General features: G+C 37.6%; 1 protein-coding gene across 3 annotated transcripts in view; it reads right to left on the bottom strand.

Annotated features, from left to right (window-relative positions):
- The window catches only part of LOC118738635 (transcriptional repressor p66-alpha), a 396,748-nt gene that overhangs the window by 133,084 nt on the left and 242,308 nt on the right, over positions 1–21,356 (bottom strand). For all 3 annotated transcript variants that reach the window (XM_036469540.1, XM_036469543.1, XM_036469542.1), the window contains 2 exons: positions 5,936–6,575; positions 5,763–5,864 (listed from right to left, as the gene is read on the bottom strand). In XM_036469540.1, coding sequence (XP_036325433.1) covers positions 5,763–5,864; positions 5,936–6,575 — 742 coding nt within the window. The remainder of the gene's footprint in view (positions 1–5,762; positions 5,865–5,935; positions 6,576–21,356) is intronic.

Here is a 21,356-nt window from a genome sequence, read left to right as displayed (position 1 = left end):
CAGCAATGGGTAGTGCGCTGGGCTTGGGACCCGCCACGTAAAAACCACTTCCAGTGAAGAAGCAAGGCAAAGCCTCGGATGAGACCCCCCCTTATGATGACGACCACGGCAAACGTTTAAAGGACTACGATTTGAGGGCATGCACCTGGAATGTCCGGACCCTTAATGGGGAAGGTGCCTCTGCCCGGCTGGTTGATGTCCTCGTAAGGACAAAAGCTGACATCACCGCCATCCAAGAAATGCGTTGGACGGGGCAAGGCAAACAATGTCTGGGGCCTTGCGACGTCTACTACAGCTGCCATGTAAAGGAGCGCAAGTTCGGAGTTGGATTTGTGGTGGGAGAGAGACTCCGTCGCCGAGTACTGTCGTTCACCCCGGTGGACGAGCGTCTAGCCACAATCCGCATCAAAGCGAGATTCTTCAACATCTCGCTCATCTGCGCCCATGCCCCGACGGAAGAGAAGGATGAGGCATCCATGGATTTCTTCTATGAGCGCTGCCCCTGTCATGATATCAAAATCGTGCTTGGCGACTTCAATGCCAGGGTGGGCAAGGAAGGGATCTTTGGAACCACCGTCGGAAAATTCAGCCTCCACGACGAAACGTCCGACAACGGATTGAAGCTGATCGACTTCGCCGGGGCCCGAAACATGGTAGTATGCAGTACTAGGTTCAAGCATAAAAAGATCCATCAAGCTACGTGGCTGTCTCCGGATCGAAAAACGAGAAACCAAATCGATCATGTTGTGATAGACGGAAGGCACGCTTCCAGTGTTTTAGACGTACGCACACTCCGAGGCCCAAACATCGACTCGGAACACTATCTTGTTGTAGCCAAGATACGCACCCGCCTCCGTGCGGCAAACAACGTGCGCCCAAATATGCAAGGAAAGCTTAACGTCGAAAAGCTGCAATCACAACAGACAGCCAGCGCTTTCGCTACTCGACTCTCACACCTGCTCTCAGAGAGCACTCTTCAACAAACCGACATATGCGAGCAGTGGAACCACATTTCCCGCTCATTAAGTACCGCCGCCGAAGAAGTAGTCGGATTTCAGCGAGCCCGAAAGAACAACTGGACCGATGAGGAGTGTCAGGAAGCTGCAGAAAAAAAAATGCCGCCTACAGGGCCACGCTGCGATCGGGCGCAACGCGCGCTATGTGGGACCGCTATAGGGATCTGAAGAGGGAAGCGAGACGTATTTGCCGCAATAAGAAGAGAGAGGCCGAAATACGTGAGTGCGAAGAGCTTGAAATGCTGGCCAACAGGAAGAATGCCCGGAAATTTTACCAGAGAGTTAGGCGACTTACGGAAGGTTTAAAGACCGGGCGCACTCCTGTACGAACAATAATGGCGACCTAGTAACTGATGTCCAGAGCGTACTTAAATTATGGAGGGAACACTTTTCCGCCCTACTAAATGGAAGCAGCACGGAAAGTTGTGGAGAAGAAGAACCCGAGCCCGCAGTCGATGATGACGGAGTCGACGTTCCACCGCCTGACTATGACGAGGTACGTATAGCAATAACGCGGCTGAAAAACAACAAAGCCGCTGGAGCTGACAGCCTGCCAGCTGAGCTATTCAAGTACGGCGGCGAGGAGTTGATAAGGTGCATGCATCAACTCTTGTGCAGAATATGGTCAGATGAACGCATGCCCGACGATTGGAATTTAAGTGTGCTGTGCCCAATCCACAAGAAAGGTGACCCCGCTATTCGTGCCAACTACCGCGGGATCAGCCTTCTAGGCATGGGTTACAAGGTCTTATCGAGCGTACTGTACGAAAGACTTAAGCCCACCGTCAATGAACTGATTGGGCCTTATCAGTGTGGCTTTAGACCTGGAAAATCCACCATAGACCAGGTATTCACAATACGCCAAATCTTGGAAAAGACCCGCGAGAAAAGGATCGACACTCACCACCTATTTGTCGACTTTAAAGCCGCCTTTGACAGCACTAAAAGAAGTTGCCTATACGCCGCTATGTCTGAATTAGGCATCCCCTCAAAACTTATACGGCTGTGTAAAATGACGTTGAGCAATACCACCAGCTCCGTCAGAATTGGGAAAGACCTCTCCGAGCCGTTCGCCACAAAACGGGGTTTCAGACAGGGCGACTCCCTTTCATGTGACTTCTTTAATCTGATGTTGGAGAAGATAATAAGAGCTGCAGAACTGAACCGCTCAGGAACAATTTACTACAAGAGCGTGCAATTGCTGGCTTATGCCGATGACATCGCCATCATCGGTAACAAACACCGCGAAGTCTGATCTGCCTTTTCCAAGTTGGATAGGGAAGCAAAGCGAATGGGTCTGGTGGTAAACGAGGACAAGACGAAGTATCTCCTGTCATCAAACAAACAGTCAGCACATTCACGCCTTGGCACCCACGTCACTGTTGACAGTTACAATTTCGAGAAAGTAGAGAATTCCGTTTTTTGGGAACCAGCATCAACACCGATAATAATGTCAGCATGGAAATCCAACGCAGAATCACTCTTGCCAACAAGTGCTACCTTGGCCTGTCTTGGCTGCTGTCTTTGGACCGCTGGCTTGGTCATGTCGTTCGAATGGACATCGACGCTCCAGCTCTGAAAGTCTTCAACTCGGAACCCGCTGGTGGTAGCAGAGGAAGAGGGAGGCCCCAACTGCGATGGAAAGATCAGGTGGAGAAGGACTTGGCTTCACTTGGCGTTTCCAATTGGCGTCAGTTGGCACAGAGGAGAAACGACTGGCGTGCTTTGCTGAACTCGGCCAAAATCGCTTAGGCGGTTACAGCGCCAAAAAAGAAGAAGAAGATATTTTACCAAGCATTTGCCTGCGGCTGGAAAGTGTAGGAAGATTCATAAGTTTTAATCGGCTCGTATAAGGTGGAAGGTTATATTGAGAAGCTCAACGAAAATTTCTTAAAGCAAAAAGTAGAAATTGTTTTTGAACGGATTCTATCTTGTCTGAGTAAATTTGATACCTTGATTTCCAAACCGCCGAACCGTATTCCAGTATTGGCCTAACAAATGTTTTAAATAGGATTTTAGTGATATAAGGTTCACACAATTCTTTTGACCATCGTTTCACAAATGCTTTGTTGACTGTCACATTAATATGAAGAGTAAAATTAAGCTTAGGATCAATTGTGATACCAAGGTCCACAAAATTGTATACCTGTTCCAGGTTATGGTTACCTATTGTATAAGAAGCGGGATGAACAGCTCTTCGCGAGAAGCACATTACTTTACATTTCTTAAGATTTAGAGGCATAAGATTTACTTGACACCAGTAAGCCATGCTGTTTAAGTCCGATAGGAGCAAAGACCTTTCTTTAATTGAAACGTATGATTTATAAAGCTTTACATCATCTGCATACATTAAAATTTTGGAAAATTTTATATATGTAGAAATATCGTTTATAAAAAGCAAGAACAGAACCGGGCCTAGGTGGCTACCTTGAGGTATTCCTGAAGTAACATCAATGACGTCAGAGATAGTATCCTTTTTAGACAGTTCTTCGTTAAGCTTTTTAAAGTTGGCTTTCGAAAAATCAAAGCGAATATTTGGTTCTATGCTTGGGTGCTGAAACTTTGACCATCAATTATAACCTCGTAAGATACCTCTGTAGCAGGGTGGTAGACATCTTCGGGCAAAACTAGTGGATCACGCTTATTTACAACGGACTTAGATGCATCATCAACAAAAACAAGATCTAATACTTTACCAAACTTATTGTGAAATACATTAACCTGAGTTAGGCAGAGTTCAGCCATCTCCTCTAAAAATACGTTGTTACACGCACTAGACGCTAAAGGTACGATATCATTGTCAATGATGTTCCATGATATGATTGGTAAATTAAAATCACCCAGCCAAATCATTGAATCACAGGGTTAAGTCAGTAAATTAACTGATTTCAGTAAAGAGATGAGTCGTGAATACACCAATGTGTCAGATCGGGGAGGGATATAGCATAGAGCTAAGTAAATAGACCCTTTTCCAGCCTGTACACGAATGCATTTGAATTCTACTGAATCAATGTGTGGAAGACTAACTTCTTCAGATGATATTGAAGAGTCTACAGCGAAGAGTACGCCACTGCCGATTCTGTCCTCCCTATCTTGTCTATATATATGATAATGATTTGGAAGAATCTCTGAATTGAAAATATGAGGTTTCATCCAAGTTTCAGTAAAAGAAAGAATATTATAATTAGATTTAAGGCCTTTAAGGTATAAGTTCGTTAATTTAGTATTTAAGCCTCTTACATTTTGGTAATAAATACTTAAAGCAGATTTAATAATTAGTTTTTTGATTCAGCGTTATGACGGGGAATATTAGCTAAGTTGTTTCCTTTTTTGGACCTATATTCGAATTCACGAACGAAAGCTCCGGGGGGCCAGAAAGATCTACTAAGCAGCGCATTAAAATTCTCTAAATTTACGTCAATTTTAAATGAAGCAATATTTCTTTCGTATTTTAAATTCAATTTTCTGATGCTTAGGTCGACAGTTGTACTTTTTGATGAGATATAAAGCTTTATATCGTCTTCGGTAGTGTCTCTCGAAAATCGGAAGTCGGAAGATTATTCTGACGTGCAACGGCAATAATTTCCTTAGATGGACTATGAAGACGCTTACGTTTAGACACACGGTTATCCTTAACAGATTGCAAGGCATCTAAGCATATAAATGATTTAAACACATTTTCATAATGCTTAAATTTTTAGGTCAGCACCGACAATTCTCTTCCTATTTTCTGTAAAACCATTTCTGGTTTGCCTAAATAGCTTGAAAAGATCAACTTCGGTTGACCTGCACTTTACGCAAGACCAGCGAAGTCTCTTGCCATCATTAATAGCGTCCAGAATTCTTCCCGTCAAACCAGCACATTTCAGATGGTAAATACCATCACACAGCCAGCACGATAAGTAGCGTTCAGAATCGCTTTTAATTTGGCAAGTATCAAGATTGCACTTCATATTGAAAGATGTAAGTAATAACACTCGTTAATAAACAGACAAACAAATAAATTATAACAGTTAAGGAGCTGATGTAAATAGCTTTAAATAAATGTAGTGAACAGTTTGAGTATCACTGTAATTATGACACTTAATAAACGCAACGCAAACAGCTGTGACAAGAATTACTAGAAGAAGTAAACAGAAAGAGTAGAACAAATGTGCAAAAACAAAATGAATTCAGTTAACTACAAAGGATACAACAACAATGATAGCAACAAATGACTCGGCAAGATTAGAATGTATGCTAGTGAAATTAAATTAAATTTAGTTTAATATAAAACACAATAACTTTCACTTAGCTTCAATTATTTCACACTAAGATGCTCATAAGCACTTTTTATCACTACTTCAACTCGGAATTTGCACAATAAGCTTAACAAATAGAAAGCCAAAATCAGAGCACAATAAAGTACAACCTCACAGCTTGACGTTTGCAGATTGAGGACGAAAGAGTTGACCAAAGAAAATTTTACGCTTCAATGTCAAAAATACGCAAAAAACGCCGCAAGGAAAAAGTCATCGTGTAAATGCACGAGGATTTTCGAAGACTTTTTTAAAAGGGAACGTGCCAAAAACGCAGGGTGAAAAGTCGTCGTGTAAATTGGCTCTTAGTTACTCGACGCTTAGCGACTATGTTTCTCTTAACTATCCGCACTCTCAGTGAGAGGAATAGAAGTAAGCGTATTCGCTAGAAAACTTCACTGTGAAGCGAAATGCAGATGCAGACCTCTAATAACTATCGCCAATTTACCTGCTACTTGTGCCGCCTGAGCCATTGCCATTTGGTAAGAGTAAAGAAGTGGTGTAAATTGTATCATGTGTTGTGGATTAGCAGCTAATCCTTGACCTAAAGCTGCAAATTCGAAAGAAAAAATATTGTGGAATTTAACATCTGTAATAGAGCTAGCGAGTACCTCTACATACCTCGAAGAAGCTGCTGCTGAAAAGCTTGAAAAGCGGCGGCTTGAGCTGCTGAATTAGCGTTTCCAAGTCCACTAGCGGAAGGATTAGTAGTCCCAGCTGTTGATATATTCGCTAATCCTGCTAAAGCTGAGAAATTGCCAAGATTTCCCAAGCCGGTTATACTAGCAATGTTGTTTAAACTAGGCAAGCTGCCAAGCGCACTAAGTTGAGCAGCAGCAGCGGCCAGCGCTGCAGTAGTGTATTTGTCGTATTGTTGCTGCTGCTGTTGCACCTGTTCGCGGTCACGATGTTGTAATTGGCTTGTTGGATTTGTTGTGGGTTGTGAAGCTGGCTGTTGATTACGTGAAGAACGCGGTGTGGTAGATGGCGGAGGCGTGGGAGTTTGTTGGATACAGGGAGGCGGTGTAGGACGAGATGCTACACTGGGTGTAGGCGTATGACATTTTGTAGGAATAACAGTTACTGAAGGTGGCAAATTAGCAAGAGCACTCGGGGTATGCTGTTGCTGCTGGTGTAAATGCTGTAATGGTTGCTGTTGAAGCGAGGGTTGTGTTGACGGTGCCGAAGAACTCGAAGAACTGCGAACATCTACATGCGATGGAGTGCCTTGATTGGTTAGCCGCTGCTCAATTTCTTGTTCCTAAATAAATAAATAAAAATTATATTATTATCAGTCACCGACCAGTTCTCTTGCTGAGCGGACGTGTTATTTCTGCTCAGTGGCGGATACAGGGGAGGGGCGATAGGGGTGATCGCCCTTCCCCCCCCCCCCCCCCCCCCCCCCCCCGAAGCTGGAAAAAATTTCGGTTAAAAAATATTACCTCAAACGAGAATTGAAAAAAAAAATTTAAAAACTTGTTTGTTTTAATCTTCAATATCATAATCCTTGATTTAGGCTTGCATAAGATTATTTATAGAATAAGAAAGCATGTAAATCTCTTAAATTAAAAATTACAACAATGGGTATGCAAATACTATGAATTTATAGACCTTGTCACAACTTTACGGCATTTACATTTCGACAAGACTTGACCATTTGTCTTAATATATTTTCATTTCATTGTTTGTTTATAAAAATATAGTATAATCTTTAACAAAAACCATATTAATCCAAGCTTAAATCTCTGTGCAACGCTTTAGAAAATCACAAACTTACTAAAAGCTGTTTTTTAGCCCATTCAATTTTACCTCAAGTTAAAAGTAACTGATTTTTGGCATTTTTTTGTTGACCATGTTAGCTATTTTATTCCATGCAAAACATTTTCGACGATTTTTTTGTTATATGTGGAAAATGTACAACACCTTCGACGAAAAAAATTCCCAGAAATCAATGGTACTTGAAATTGGGCTACAAAACTGCATACTCAAAATGTTTCTAAAAAATCTTTAAAATAGCTAGAAATTTTTACAAAGATTGAAACTTGGATTTGTATGGTTTCTGTTAAAAATATGCTATTGCTTTAAAACACAATAATTAAAATTAATAATAATATTGAAATAAATGATGAAATCTTGCCAATATGTGAGTCTTTTAAAGTTATGATAAGAACTATATGTATGCATGTCGAATCAAACTTTTTGATACTACTTTTTGTCTATTCCCGCGGTGAATGTAGAAAATTTCACATTCAACTGTGTAACCAGAAATTCGTAGGGGGATAACAGCAAAATGCGTAGAAAAAGCGATTGCCGCGTTAGTTACCGATATCGCTAAGAAATTATACTATTTGGACATTGTCCTTCCTCGGAGAGCAGATAGATGAAATTTGGCAAATTATCGTGCGTCTAGCGCCGATGATTATTATCAAAATGTAATATTTATACCGCTGTTGCATAATATTTAGCTCGATCTCCGAGAAAGATTGCCCAAAAATATACATTACATAAACATTTTTGAGTTGAACTATTACTTCCATACATATAAAATTGGGGAATATAACAAGATACAAAAAGGCGCTATCAGTTTGGAAGGAGAGTATAAAGTGTGGTCAGAACGATGAACAAATGAGGTAAGCGAAAAGCCATACCTAACATCAGCAGCAGAAGTTCTTGCTAAATGGGACGGCGAATATGCTTTTCCGTTGATTAACAAACTTCTCCGCATTCTGACTACACTTCTAGCTAATAACGCTACTTCAGATAGAAGTTACCCTTCGCCTGTTAAAAACATGGTTCCATAGTACTATGAATGAAAAAATACTGATAGGTCTAAGACTTTTACACGTACACTTAGGGCCAATTTTTCAGTGCACGGTCGTGGTTTAAATTTAGTTTAAACGCCCAAGCTGGCTGCTTTAAACTAAAATTAGCAAATCAAATGTCAGTCAGCTGTTCATTTTAAATTAACTGCCACTGAAACTGGTCCTTAGATATTGAAATTGGAACTAAACGGATAATACAAAGATTCCCAAAAGGAAAGCGCAAAATTGAGTTTGCAATTTAAATTATTATAATCAAAATTCCGAATAAGTTGTTAAGTTACTTAATTACATCCCTCATTTGACAAACATTATAAGCAAAAAATAAGTATTTATGTAATACTAGCCGGCCGCGGATGCGCGAGGCTTCGCCACGCGCTTAATGTATGCATATGAATGTACATTTACGTATTTGGAGAAAGAAATCATATTTCAACATGTACTTCGTTTATTATATACATAAAAATCTTGTCTAAATCCGTTCAGTAGCGTGGTTAAAATATCTCGCCTTTCCTTTATACTATGTATAGAAGATAGCAATTTTAAATAGATACATGCGACGGCCATGCACTTTCATTTGGTATCTCATTTTTTATCCAACGAACGGAGAAGATCTTATAGTTTTTAAACAGGTGTCAACCCTACTCAGAAAAATAATTCATTATTACACATCCAGGGGCTAAGAATTTTCATTTGACAGTGACGGTGCAGAACTGACGCTTATTATAATTGAATATAGTAATTTTCTCAACATGTAGCAACCCTATTAAAATTCTAAGTTAAAAAGGTCACTCTCCTATCGATAGAGAATATATTAGATAAAATCTCGTCGAAATGCGTTCAGCAGTTTTCGAGATTCCCGCGTATAAAAAATCTCGACTTTCCTTTATACTATGTATAGATGCACAAATATATACTGATTTAATAAACCCATAGCATAACTTTCATAAAAATTACTAGAACCTCTTTTTGCGTAAATATTAAATGAGGGTTCAACGAGAGTGGATGCTTGTAGGTGATATAGCTTCGATTGGTCACTCCGCTGTGAATCAAGTTAGATGGCTGTACTTTAACATTATTCGACAAGTCGATCCCAATCGCCCCTCCCCAAATAAAATCCTGTATCCGCCACTGGCTCTGCTAGCCTCTGATTCCCCGCCTAAAAGAAAATAGTTAAAAAGAATTTCGAACCCTTCCCAAATCTTCCTAAAATCGAAACAGCAATCCTAAATACGTAGCAATCTCTGCGGTAGATGAAAACAAACCTTTAAACAAGTTAAATAAAAGCTTATAAAAATTACGGCTGTTTTGCCATCCATGCCTCTTTAAAATTAATAAGCAAGTAAATCGTCAAAATTACTAAATTCCGAGATGGCAGTCTTTGCCTATTATTGAAGGACAAACCAACAGCTGAAACCTTTATACATACGTACGATATTTTTACATGGTGTTTGTGAAGTGAAAGCTACATATCACGATACGCTCAACCATACGAAAGGTACTATATAAGCTCCATGTTTAAATGATCATAATGAAGAAGAGATTGTGAAAACCTTGTCTGATCAAGGTGTCGTTGAAGTATACAAGTTTTCTAAAGTTGTGAATAGGAAACCAAAGCATCCTGGAGTATGTCTTCTGCAACCTCCCCCACATTCACCCGACACATGCTCCCGAACGATGTCCACAAAATGCGCGGGAGATCACCCGGCTTTTGACAAGTTTTGTCCAAAGTATCAGTAATCAAAAGAGATCTTAAAAATACAAGTGGAAAACAAATGTACAATGAAACAAGTAAGAAAGTATAAGTTCGGGCGGAGCCGAACATTAAATACCCGGCGCAAGTATTATATATATGTTTTTCACATTTCCGGCTAACTGTGCCAAGCTTTGAAAGAATTGGTGGAGCGGTTACCAAGATATACACATGTAACCATAAGTGGGAGCGGCTACGCCCATTTTCCAAAAAATTATAATATTCTTATTTTCGTCTAAAAACTATTGTAAATATCAATTTTGAGTGAATAATCTTCAGTTGTTACTAAAATATCGCATTTTCGTATTCCTGAAAATTACCGTTATATGGGAGGCAGGCGTGGTTATTGTCCGATTTTGCCCATTTTCAATACCATCCGTCCTACGCCGAAAGAAGTGCACGTACAAAGTTTCGTTAAGATATCTAAAGTTTTACTCGAGTTATCGTGTGCAGAGACGGATGGACGGACGGACAGACAGTCACCGCTTAACCGATTTCTCTTTTCATTCTGATCATTTATGTATACATTTGTCTAAATATATCTCGATTCGTTTTGCCTGTTACAAACAACCGTTATGTGAACAAAGTTATAATACCCTTGTGCACAAGTGCGCTCGGGTATAAAAAGCAATCACACTTTACAGAAACCCAATTCCCTCAATAATAGGTGGCTCTTTTTTTGCCATCGTCAAATCAATCAATAACCAACAACAAAGTTTACTCTAGTATCCCATGACTATTCCAAAACAAATAACTTCACTCCAGTCGTAACGCTACAACTAAACTCAAACTTAGCAAACAATTCTCATCAACAAAACACAGCACAAAACATAAACGACGATAATTCGCTCAGTAACATTCTCACTCAAATAATTACTAATCAACAACATACAGTTAATACAGCTTCCTTCTTCACCAACGAAAATAATTTTCAACAATCAAATACATACTTCCAAAACAAATAACAACGATAACGAATTCTCTATTTACTCTACAATTTATAACATGCCATCTCTCCCAGTTGAGCAAGAAAATTACATTAACATGGAACATATAACCAAACAAACTTACTTTTACTTCATTATCAGCCACTTATTACTCATTTCTATTGCACATAAAAATACTACCTTCACAATGATCTCTGTACTGCAATTGAACATAAACGGGTACTTTAATAATTATAATGAATTACAGTTGCTAATAAAAGAACTAAATCCTTCCCTCTTGTACTTACAAGAAACTCATATCCGTCATAATATGAAACCGTATCCTCCGAGACGATACTTTTTCAATTCCCCCGAAAACCAATATGGTTAGCAAGGTGTTGCCATTGCCATACTAATTAAAAGAGGAATTCCTCACAAAATTCTCTTAAATGACGATGATCTTCTCAGTATTGCTATAGAGATCTTACGCAACCCAAAACTAATAATACATACATACCACATATACAAATAAACAGTTTTCGTGCACACACATCTTTGTAATCTTAAATAAGGCAATAGGGTCGATGCTTTGATTGGAGCCCTGTTTGAGGTTCTCCATTTGTTAACGATAGAGGAGCTAAAGTTGAAAATGCCTTGTTATCTACTGATCTGGTTACACTAAACGATGGTAGCCCCACTCTCTCTTCTCAACACACCAATCTTTCACGCACGTTGGCTAACCTGTTCCCCCTTTGTACATGACGACGATAAATGATCTATAGGAGCGACCATTTCCCTATATTAACAGAAAAATGTTTAACCTATGTTCCTAACAGATAAGGCAGATTGGGCCCAATATCAAGAGTTTTGCACTAATATATACACAAATTATCCAGCTTCAAACAGCATTAATAAAGAAGCGGCGTCAATATTTGCAGTGCAGCACATTCTCTCTCTATACTACAGACAAAAACTCAAACCAAGTACAATATACTCAATGGTGGAATAGTGATTTACAGAAATTACACTGTGAAAAAGGATTAGTTTTGACAACTAAAGATATTTAGTTTCCGAATTTTGACAATATTTGGGAACTGTTACCAAGGATTCGGAACTATTACCATGGGTTGGTCATTATAACTAAATATACTAAAGCTTCTAATATTCGTCTAGTTTGTACCAAATCGTTAATTTAGTTGAAGGGTTTGGTAAATACTAATAAATATTTCTTTGAAGCATATTTCTACAAATTTCATTCAATTTAACGTATGGTTCATAAAAGGATGCAGATAAGCTTTCTATCAACACATGGTTTAGTCATATGTAGTTACCAAATCTTAGTTGAGGCAACCACGATTTGGTTTGAGAGCGAAACATATTCATGCTTGTGAGCCACCCCTAAAGAATGCTGAGCGCTCTCTGAGCACAAATGTGTTTCACATACGAAGAGCGCCTGCTGAGCAATGCACACAGTCCCACTTATTGAATCGTTTGAATGCGCTAGTATGCCGACCATTGCATAAAAACGATTCAATGAATGAGACATTGAATCATTGCTCTGCTACCGCTGTTCGTATATAGGTGAAACACGCATGCAGTGTTGCGGTGTTGGTTACTTTTAACCAATTTTGGTTATTTTTTTTCTTGCCTGTGGAGTTGTTAATATCGTTCCCATTTTGGTTATTTTTAACATTTACTGTAGTTTCTGATTTTTGTATACAAACAGTAATTAAATCTTTGAAAAATAGTATAAACAAATACATTTATTCTGCTCAATATGGTTATTTAACTAAAGTTATTACTACTAAAATGGCAACTCAAGATTCGACTTATTCCGATAATAATCATGTGTTTACATATGCAAAAGAACATGTAAAAGTTTGAGGGTGCAACTATTATCGGGTCCAAAGAACGTAAATCTATAAGAAGAGACAACACGTTATAATTGTAACGAGTCATTCTTTGTCGGGTCGCATCTTTAATAAATCGCGGTGAATTAATCGCCAAGCTTTTGAAAAGGCCCCGCAGTTACACCGTTTCTGTGTTCTTTGCACACATAATATGTATGTGCCTGAAATGAGATTTGAATAATACGAGAGTCATTAAGAAGCCGCGAAAAATTATTAGAATTCCGCGCAAAATTGGGGTTTCAAGTTAATTTATACGGGCTCAATTCTATGGATAAGTGAGAAAAAATACACAATTTTGGTTTTATTTTGAATAATATGTATTTCCAAAAAACTTTTCAATTAGGTTCGTTATAAGACATAGCCCAGCAACACGAGGTTGAGGAGAGTAGCAGCAGCAGTGGCAGCCCCAGCAGTGAAACCAAGTGAGAACATTTGAAATCATTGTATTAATATTACTTACATATGTATGTATTTGTTTTATAATATACAGAATATACATGGTCGGCTAAAGACTACTTCTAATGAATACATACTCAGATAGTACATATATAAATACCTCGTATATGCGGAATCCTATACCACGTCATGTATGTACAATAAAAAAGGGATTTGGTAATTATTTTTCCATTACTGCTTACTTTATTAATTTAAGTTAAGATTAATAATAATAATCTTACAGCAAGTAGGTTCAAGGGAAATACCATTCCACAGTTTTGAAAAAATCGGGTTTTCGCGCTTTTGTAAAATTTAGTTACCATCGTATACGCGGTACTGCGTTTGGCGTATACGAAGTACTTCGCGCTGAGCGACGATATAGTCCAATGCAGTCCAATTTTTAATTGTTTAATCGTAATTAAAAAATATTTACAATGTGGTTGTTCACACTGATTAGGTATTTCATTGATTCTTACAAATAAGTTGGAAACTGTGTACCTGTGTACTTATTTAAAAACATCATTTAGCGTCTGGTAATGTTTACGAAGATATTAACATATATATGTACCTAATGCGGGAAGCCTGATTTTCTAAAATATGTATTTATATATATATACTTATATATGAATGTATTTCATTTATTTTCAGCCTTAAAAGGATTTAATTTTCAAAAATGCAAATAAAAATTGATTTTCTTTGGTTTGTAAAATTTGTCTATACGTACTATATAAAAAATTTGTGATGACCTGAGTTGTTAATCTTATAAAAAAAATGGTTATTTTTCCTTATATTTGGGAACTTTTTCGTCAAATCTTGGTTAGAAAGTTCTTTGAGCGGCGGCAACACTGCACGCATGTAGTCACAGAGCGCTCAGTAAGCTATGTCGTGTTGATCACTGCGTTAGATAGAAAAAGGAAAGTGTGTGCTATGACATGCCTAGACTTGTTTGTCTCAGTTTCAGTTTTGCTATCGCCGCGAGTTGTTTTGGTGTGCGCATAGTTATTTAAAAATATAAAGTTTGATGCCAACCGGGGTTTCTCAGTGGATATATAATTCATGTTAATTATAATTTGAAAGTTTCTATTTAGCCAACCTTAGTCATTTAAACCAGCACTTCCAGCAGCAGATATTGACCTGGGTATTCGCACGACTGTTCCTTTTTTATCGTTTATTTTTAGGAAATTCTTACCGCCATATTCATATGTATTATATGTATACACTAGTAACTATTTATGTAAATATGTATGTATTTTTTATGCTTAATATATGCAAATAGAAGAAAGTAAACACAACAACCATCGAGTAAATTTTTATTTGTGTCAAATTGACGATTACAGATTCAAGTCTACAGAAAGTTCACAATATTAATTGGAAACTGGTATCAACCAAAGCATGGTTTATATTTGCTCAGCAATGATTTTATTCAACTAACAATATTGTCCAATCAAGGTAGTCGTTTTGTAATTATTAACAAATATACATTTGTCCCAACTAGAAGTCTCAAGTAAATTGCAGACTTTTGTGAACTAGATATTTATTTCGTCATATCCAACTATGCCACTTGGTCACTATAACCAAATCTTATAGCTTAACCTTTTTCTAGGTATACGAACACTAAAGAAAGAAAGTTAGCAGAAATATACAAGGACAAGGTACAAGGAACTTTATCGATATTTTACACTACAAGCATAACAATGCCATTTTCAAACACGAAGTCAAAAAAACGAACGTGTTTCCCTCGAAGAGTTCACTTCTAACATCAATCGTACAAGTAGCAATGCAAAGATTTGGGAAGATATTACACGCCTTCGGAGACGAAACATTATTAACTGTCTTAATACGCCAAATGGCACAGTTACCGACCCGAGTAGTATAGCAAATCAGTTCGCAAAATACTCCAGTTCATACCCAAAAAACTCAACTTTCTCGTGCGAGTTCATAGCAAAAAAAACCTTGTGATTAACCGCCACTCTCAGCCAATTGGGGAACTAAGCATTTGGGCTAAATATTTAGATTCGAATGTTACTACTGCGGAGTCTGAGGACGCAGTCGCCAACTCTAAGAGGAAAACACCAGGTCTTGATAGAGTTTCATATCCCATGTTGAAAATCAGTCCTTTTATTCTTAAAAACGAATAGTTGACCTTTACAACGAAATTCACTCCAAAAGTATTTATCCACAAAGCTAGAAGATAGCAGACGCCATACTAAGCTCGGAGCTTACCAGCTACTGCCCTATCTCCTTACCTTGTTTAGGAAGGATATTAGAAAAAATAATAGCGAAACGAATTATGTGGTTTGCAGACAAAAGGAAGTTGATTAACACTAACCAAGTTACATTAAAAAACGGACATGGCACGTTAGATGCCCGTTTATATTTCGAGCCCTCTGCGTACGGCTGCCAGACGTACTGATTTTATCAGTACAGTACTGATTTTTCTACTCTTGTACTGATTTATACTGAATTTTCAATTCAAACAAAATACTTCAGCATTTTCTTAACGTTTTTACATAACGTTGGAACTCCATTAAACTGTACTGTAAAAAATAAGAAGAAAATAATTTAATTATAGTTGACATTTTATAGATAATGCTTAATATGCCCAAGAAATTAATACAATAAAAAGATCGGGTCGGTACATACCAGTTGCGATAATATGATGGAGCTCAAATTATTTAAAAAGAAGACTGAAATTTTTGACGAGTGTTGTTAGTTATGTAGTTCGAAAATAACTTTCAGTTTAAGAATAATAAATTTGAGTATTCACATGGCTTTTGCCTATAACTTAAAACTCCTTTTACTCTCTTCTTAGCGAATTCTTAGGCTTTCACAATTTTTGCTTAGTTGAATAATTATATAAGCCATGAGGAAATATAGATGAAGTCCTTAAAAAGTGTCACTTTTTCACAGTATGGAAAAATATTTAATTTAATTTTTTTTTTTAATACCAGACTCAAACGAAGCAACTGAGAGGATCTTAAGAATAAAGTTTGGTTCTTGACGCAAAGAGAGAAACCGGCTTCTAATTCAAATTTTGGAAAGTGAATTTCAAATTAAAGTAATTTTAAAATGAAGTGTATAGAATTCTTTGTACATTTAAGCACTGAAAATGTGAATGATCTCATTATTGCTATTCAAAAATGTCACAAATATAAAATAATTTATTCGCTCCTGTGCATAATGATGTGAACACTCATGTTAAAATGAATAACGGTTTTATTTTTTATGAACTATATTTATTTATATACCAAAATATTGTTACAAACAAGAACTCTGGCGTTTTAGAGTATTTTCTGTTACTTACATTCATAATTTTGCTTTGATTAAAATTGAATTGAAAAGTACTGTTTTTTTTAGCATGAAAAAGTCTAACGTACTGATTTCGCACACAAAAAATCTGGCAACCCTACCTCTGCGTCAAACCGTCATCTCCAATAAGCGACACCTAACTACTTTAAGTTAAGATTTTGTCCTCCAAGAAGTAGCAAATTGGAAAGTTGGCCCCAAGATATACAATTTCATTAAAACTTTTTTAAGCAACAGAAAATTCCGAGTTAAGCTTAACAACAGCTACTCAGAGTGCCTTCATTTGAAGGATGGTATCCCTAAGGTTCCCCAATATCAGGTGCTATATTCATGATCGCTTTCAATGAAATAAGCCAAATCATATCTCAATTTCCAGTCGAACACTGCATTTGTGCAGACGATGTTTTGATATTTTCTAAAAGACTCGATTTATCGCATGTTAAACAAATATTTGTTGAGATCCTAAACAAAATTTTTGAATGGTCTCTCATATCGGTAGCCAACTTATCATTTAAAAACTGTACATATTTGCCGTAAAAAACTTGTAATGGCATTAACTTAAGATGCAATGTTAATATGCCAAATGTTAATAACCTTAAGATTTTAGGTCTTATTTTTTACTGTAAGCTAACTTTAAGGATCAGTGCATATACATATTTAAGAAAAAAGTTATTTGCGAAATTAAATATCATTAAGTTCCTTTCTTCGCAACGTTCACAAATTCATCCGAATATCTTCATCAACACAACGAAAGCTCTACTAAAGGGTGAACACACCAAAACTGCGACACTTAGAGATTACTACCAGAAACAAACTAGAAGGCGTTGAAATTATTATTTTTTTTTTCTATTATATAACTTGGAAGTTTATATGTTATTCAAATGTTAAGATATTAGTTATTATTTTCTCCATATGCAAGTAATCGATATTTTCACCGACTTTACGCGATGCGCACAACTACTTTGTTTTTCACACTTCAATATTTTTTATTGTTTCCCCTGTTTTCTTCAAGATTCCTTTGACAATTGACCAATATTCCCCAATAGGATGTAGCTCTGGGCTATTGATGTTATTTGCATTATACCACGGCAATGTGTCCTTGGCATAGTGGCAGCTTGCCATGTCCGCCTAGAACAGTGGCCTACTACCTTATATGTTGATAACTGACAGAAGATGCTTTTTGAGGCACTCATCCCGATAAACTTGATCATTCATTGTCCCGGATGGGAAGAAGGGCTGATCTTACGGCCACAGGAACAAATAGCTTGCCAAACGATGTTGTTTTTTGGAAATTTGGACTTCATTTTCAGCTTACAGCTTTCAGGGGCATCTTGACGACTTGCAGCATTATAAAAATCTTGACCTGCGATATATTTTGAATTTTTAAAGCACTTGGCTTCGTAGTCTATAACAATGCAGTTGTACTTTTTAATTTGGAATTCATACAACTTCCAACTGCGGGATTTCGTTGTAACATTCTACTTTGCGCCTCAGTCTGGCGCTGTTTGAGCCGTAGAACATCTTAATGAAGCTTTCCGCTTTACCTTTGGTACGAAACACTGCGATCTCCGTGCGGATTTTCCAACATAATGCGACAAAACCTTCGGATCTCGCGAAAACGCACTGAGGACCTTCCGAGCATTGTTTGTATCACTTTGACCATGCTAACCCCCGCTCACTTTTTTTCTCGTAACAGCCAGGCCTTATGTGTACCGATTAAAACCCTGGAAACTGTCGAATAGTGCAATCTTAAGTTTTTAGCAATTTTACGTGTACTTAAGGCCGGATCATTTATAAACTCGTGCAAAATGGTTTGTCTCGTTTCTAACTCGGTTGCCATTTTTAGCTCAATTAGGAATCAAATTCAAATGAAATTTCTTCTACGTCCAACTAAGGTCATGGTCAACTTATGGTATTCGAATTTCAAAATATTGAAATCCTTTTAGGTAAGTTATAAGCTTCCCAAAGTGTAGCAGTTTTACTCTCCATTACTGACTACGGCCTCCCAATTTACGGACAGCACGCGGGAAACTCACATAAAAAACTCTACGCCCCATATCGCTCGGCTATCAGACGCAGCGTACGAGCCTTCCCCACATCGAACGTACGGAATTATGGCGCTTCCCAAAGTGTCGCAGTTTTACTCTCCATTTCTGTGTGTGTGTGTTTTACTCTCCATTACTGACTACGGCCTCCCAAGTTACGGACAGCCCGCGGGAAACTCACTTAAAAAACTCTACGCCCCATATCGCTCGGCTATCAGACGCAGCATACGAGCCTTCCCCACATCGAACGTACGGAACTAGGGATATTGCGAATGTGGAATTTGAGATATCTGCGGATGTGAATGGGGATGGCTAGTATTTTTAAGAAATAATTTAGGAGAGTAAATTAGGTTATTGAGGTAAATAAAAAATGGAAAGGTGAGTAATTTTTAATAATGTTCTTTTCGTCCTGAATTTAAAAACTGATATATTGTATATAATAAAAACTTCTTTAAGGGCCGTAAACCCGCGCATAATTACTCGCTCGAGGCTACAAACTTGAAAAACTTGCAACTTGAGAAAATTGAAAATTCTTTTCGATTGACGCTGCACCAGTTGAGAGGACTTTCAGTTATATAAATTTTTTTTATTGCGGTGCAATAATTCCTTTTTGAGAATTGCATCGAGGCTGCAAATGTCGGATGTAACCTCCTGACTTTCATCTTTACAATCTAGCATTATGGCAAGATCGTTGTTTAAACACCGTTGTTTTTCAGAAGTTTCTTGATTCTCATTCTTTTTTTACATCATTTACTTTCATTTTTAACCCTTTCTTCTTTGACTGGCCAGATATACGTTTTATCAGTGGACTTGCACAATATTCTAGGGACCGAAAATAACAGTTATTTTTTATACTAGTTAAACCTGGCCTAATATTTTTTTCCGAAATAAAAGTCCCTACCGGATAATGGACAAACCGCTTATCCTCATTAAACGAATTTGGTATTATATGAAAGAGGACTGCAATATCTTTGAAACAGAAATAACGAACGAAGGTTACCACCTCTATTTATATTTGCTTTTATAATTTAATACTAAAGAAATTCATATACCTGAGGTTTCGTTCTATGGTAATTAATTAACATTTTTATTGAAATATTTTTCAATACGTGGCTTTCCTCGTTTAGACATTTCAGTTTTGAAGCTATTTAAATCGATTTCATTTGATACTAAACTTGTTTAATTTGGATAAGCGGTTTGTTTATTATCCGGAAAAGACTTTTATTTCGGAATATGTATAAATATAACTGTTATTCCCTTCAATATTCGCATTCGCAAAAAATCCGCATTGATTTTTGCAAATGCGAATGTTAAAATTAATGCGGAAGCTCCGCGGTTGCGAATGCGAATATTCGCAACAACCCTGTACGGCACATACTTGTAGAGGCTGGAATGCCACATATTCAAGAAAGACTCGAATTGTGCACTCTACGGCTTATACCAAACTATTTTACACCCACAATCCGATGTTGCACAGTAAGGTATGAACAACAGGCACTTAAACGAAAGCAAACAAGTAATTTTTAGCAAAAAAAAACTGACTTCAACTCCCATATAAAAAACAAATATATATATATATCTCATGATCCACTGATCGGATCTCAACCATATTAGTCTGGGACCACCTCTGAGACACTACCTTTCCGATGCAAAAAGAATTATCGAAATCGGTTGACGTGGTCCAAAGTTATGCGGCAACATACATAAAAAAAAAAACAAAAAAAATATTCCGACGAACTGATAACCTTCTCCTTTTTTGGAAGTCGGTTAGAAAGCAATCAATTATTCACAGAGCTCTTCAAAAGACTGCAAATTTTGACCTCCACTTAAAACCAAAGTTTTTTTAAAGTAAGCAAGCACCCACCATGGGCTCTACACTCTTCTTTTTTGGAAGACAAATGAATGAGTTTTTCCAAGAAAACGACCACTGCTGATACTCGGAAGTGCCAACTTAACTCTAACGGTTGGACTGTCCTTTACACAGACGGGTCAAAAGATTGTAATAACACCTCGTACGCGGTCGTTTCTAATGATTCTAGTATCATCAGTAGGTAAAGGGCTATTGTCGCCTTACTGCTAAATTTCTTCAGCCGAAGCATATGGTGTAAAAGAAGCAACCCAATGGGCAGTCATATCGAAAGGCAAATATATCATATGCATCGTCTCTCAACCATAACAGCAATTCAGAACGTTCGTAGCCTAAGTCCATTAATAGTATAATTGCTTTCAAAAATAAAGTCAAATTAATGTGGGTTCCGGGACACTGTGGAATCCGAGGTAATGAAGAAGACTACGAGGAAGCTAAAAATGTACCGCATACGTCCTGTCACGACGTAGGGACGTTCGAGAAAAACGATATCTCGCCTCGCAGTATCGTCTTATAAATCCTGACGGGACTAAAACAATCTACCCTACAAACTGTAGTATTCCCGCACTTAAAAGTTTTTTCAAGGCTACGCATCGGACACTGTGCACTTTCGCATCAACACCTGCTTAAGAGAAACCACGCCCTGGGTGCCATTATTGCAACAGCCCATAAGCTTCGAGGCAACATATCTTGGATATATGCCTAGCTTTTAGCAAACCTAGAAGGGGAATCTTCTCGTTGAATACACCATCAGAGCTTCTGAAAGAACCTAGCATAAAGAACATATTAAGGGCCAATTTGACAATGCGTAGTTAACTCGGAATCGGGAGTTAACTACAGATTTTTGTACTGAAAATCTCTAGTTAACTGTCGATTCGGAGTTAACTACGCACTGTGAAATTGGCCCTAAGTATCTTTAAATATATCTCCATAGGCAAATTAACCAACAAAATTTAGTAAATCGTGTTTATATGCTTTATA

Source organism: Rhagoletis pomonella, unplaced genomic scaffold (genome assembly GCF_013731165.1).
Source record: "Rhagoletis pomonella isolate Grant_MI unplaced genomic scaffold, Rhpom_1.0 Rhpom_scaffold_00005, whole genome shotgun sequence".
Lineage (NCBI taxonomy): Eukaryota > Metazoa > Arthropoda > Insecta > Diptera > Tephritidae > Rhagoletis > Rhagoletis pomonella.
Note: the sequence above shows the minus strand (reverse complement) of the source record. Positions and strands in the feature narration are given on the sequence as shown.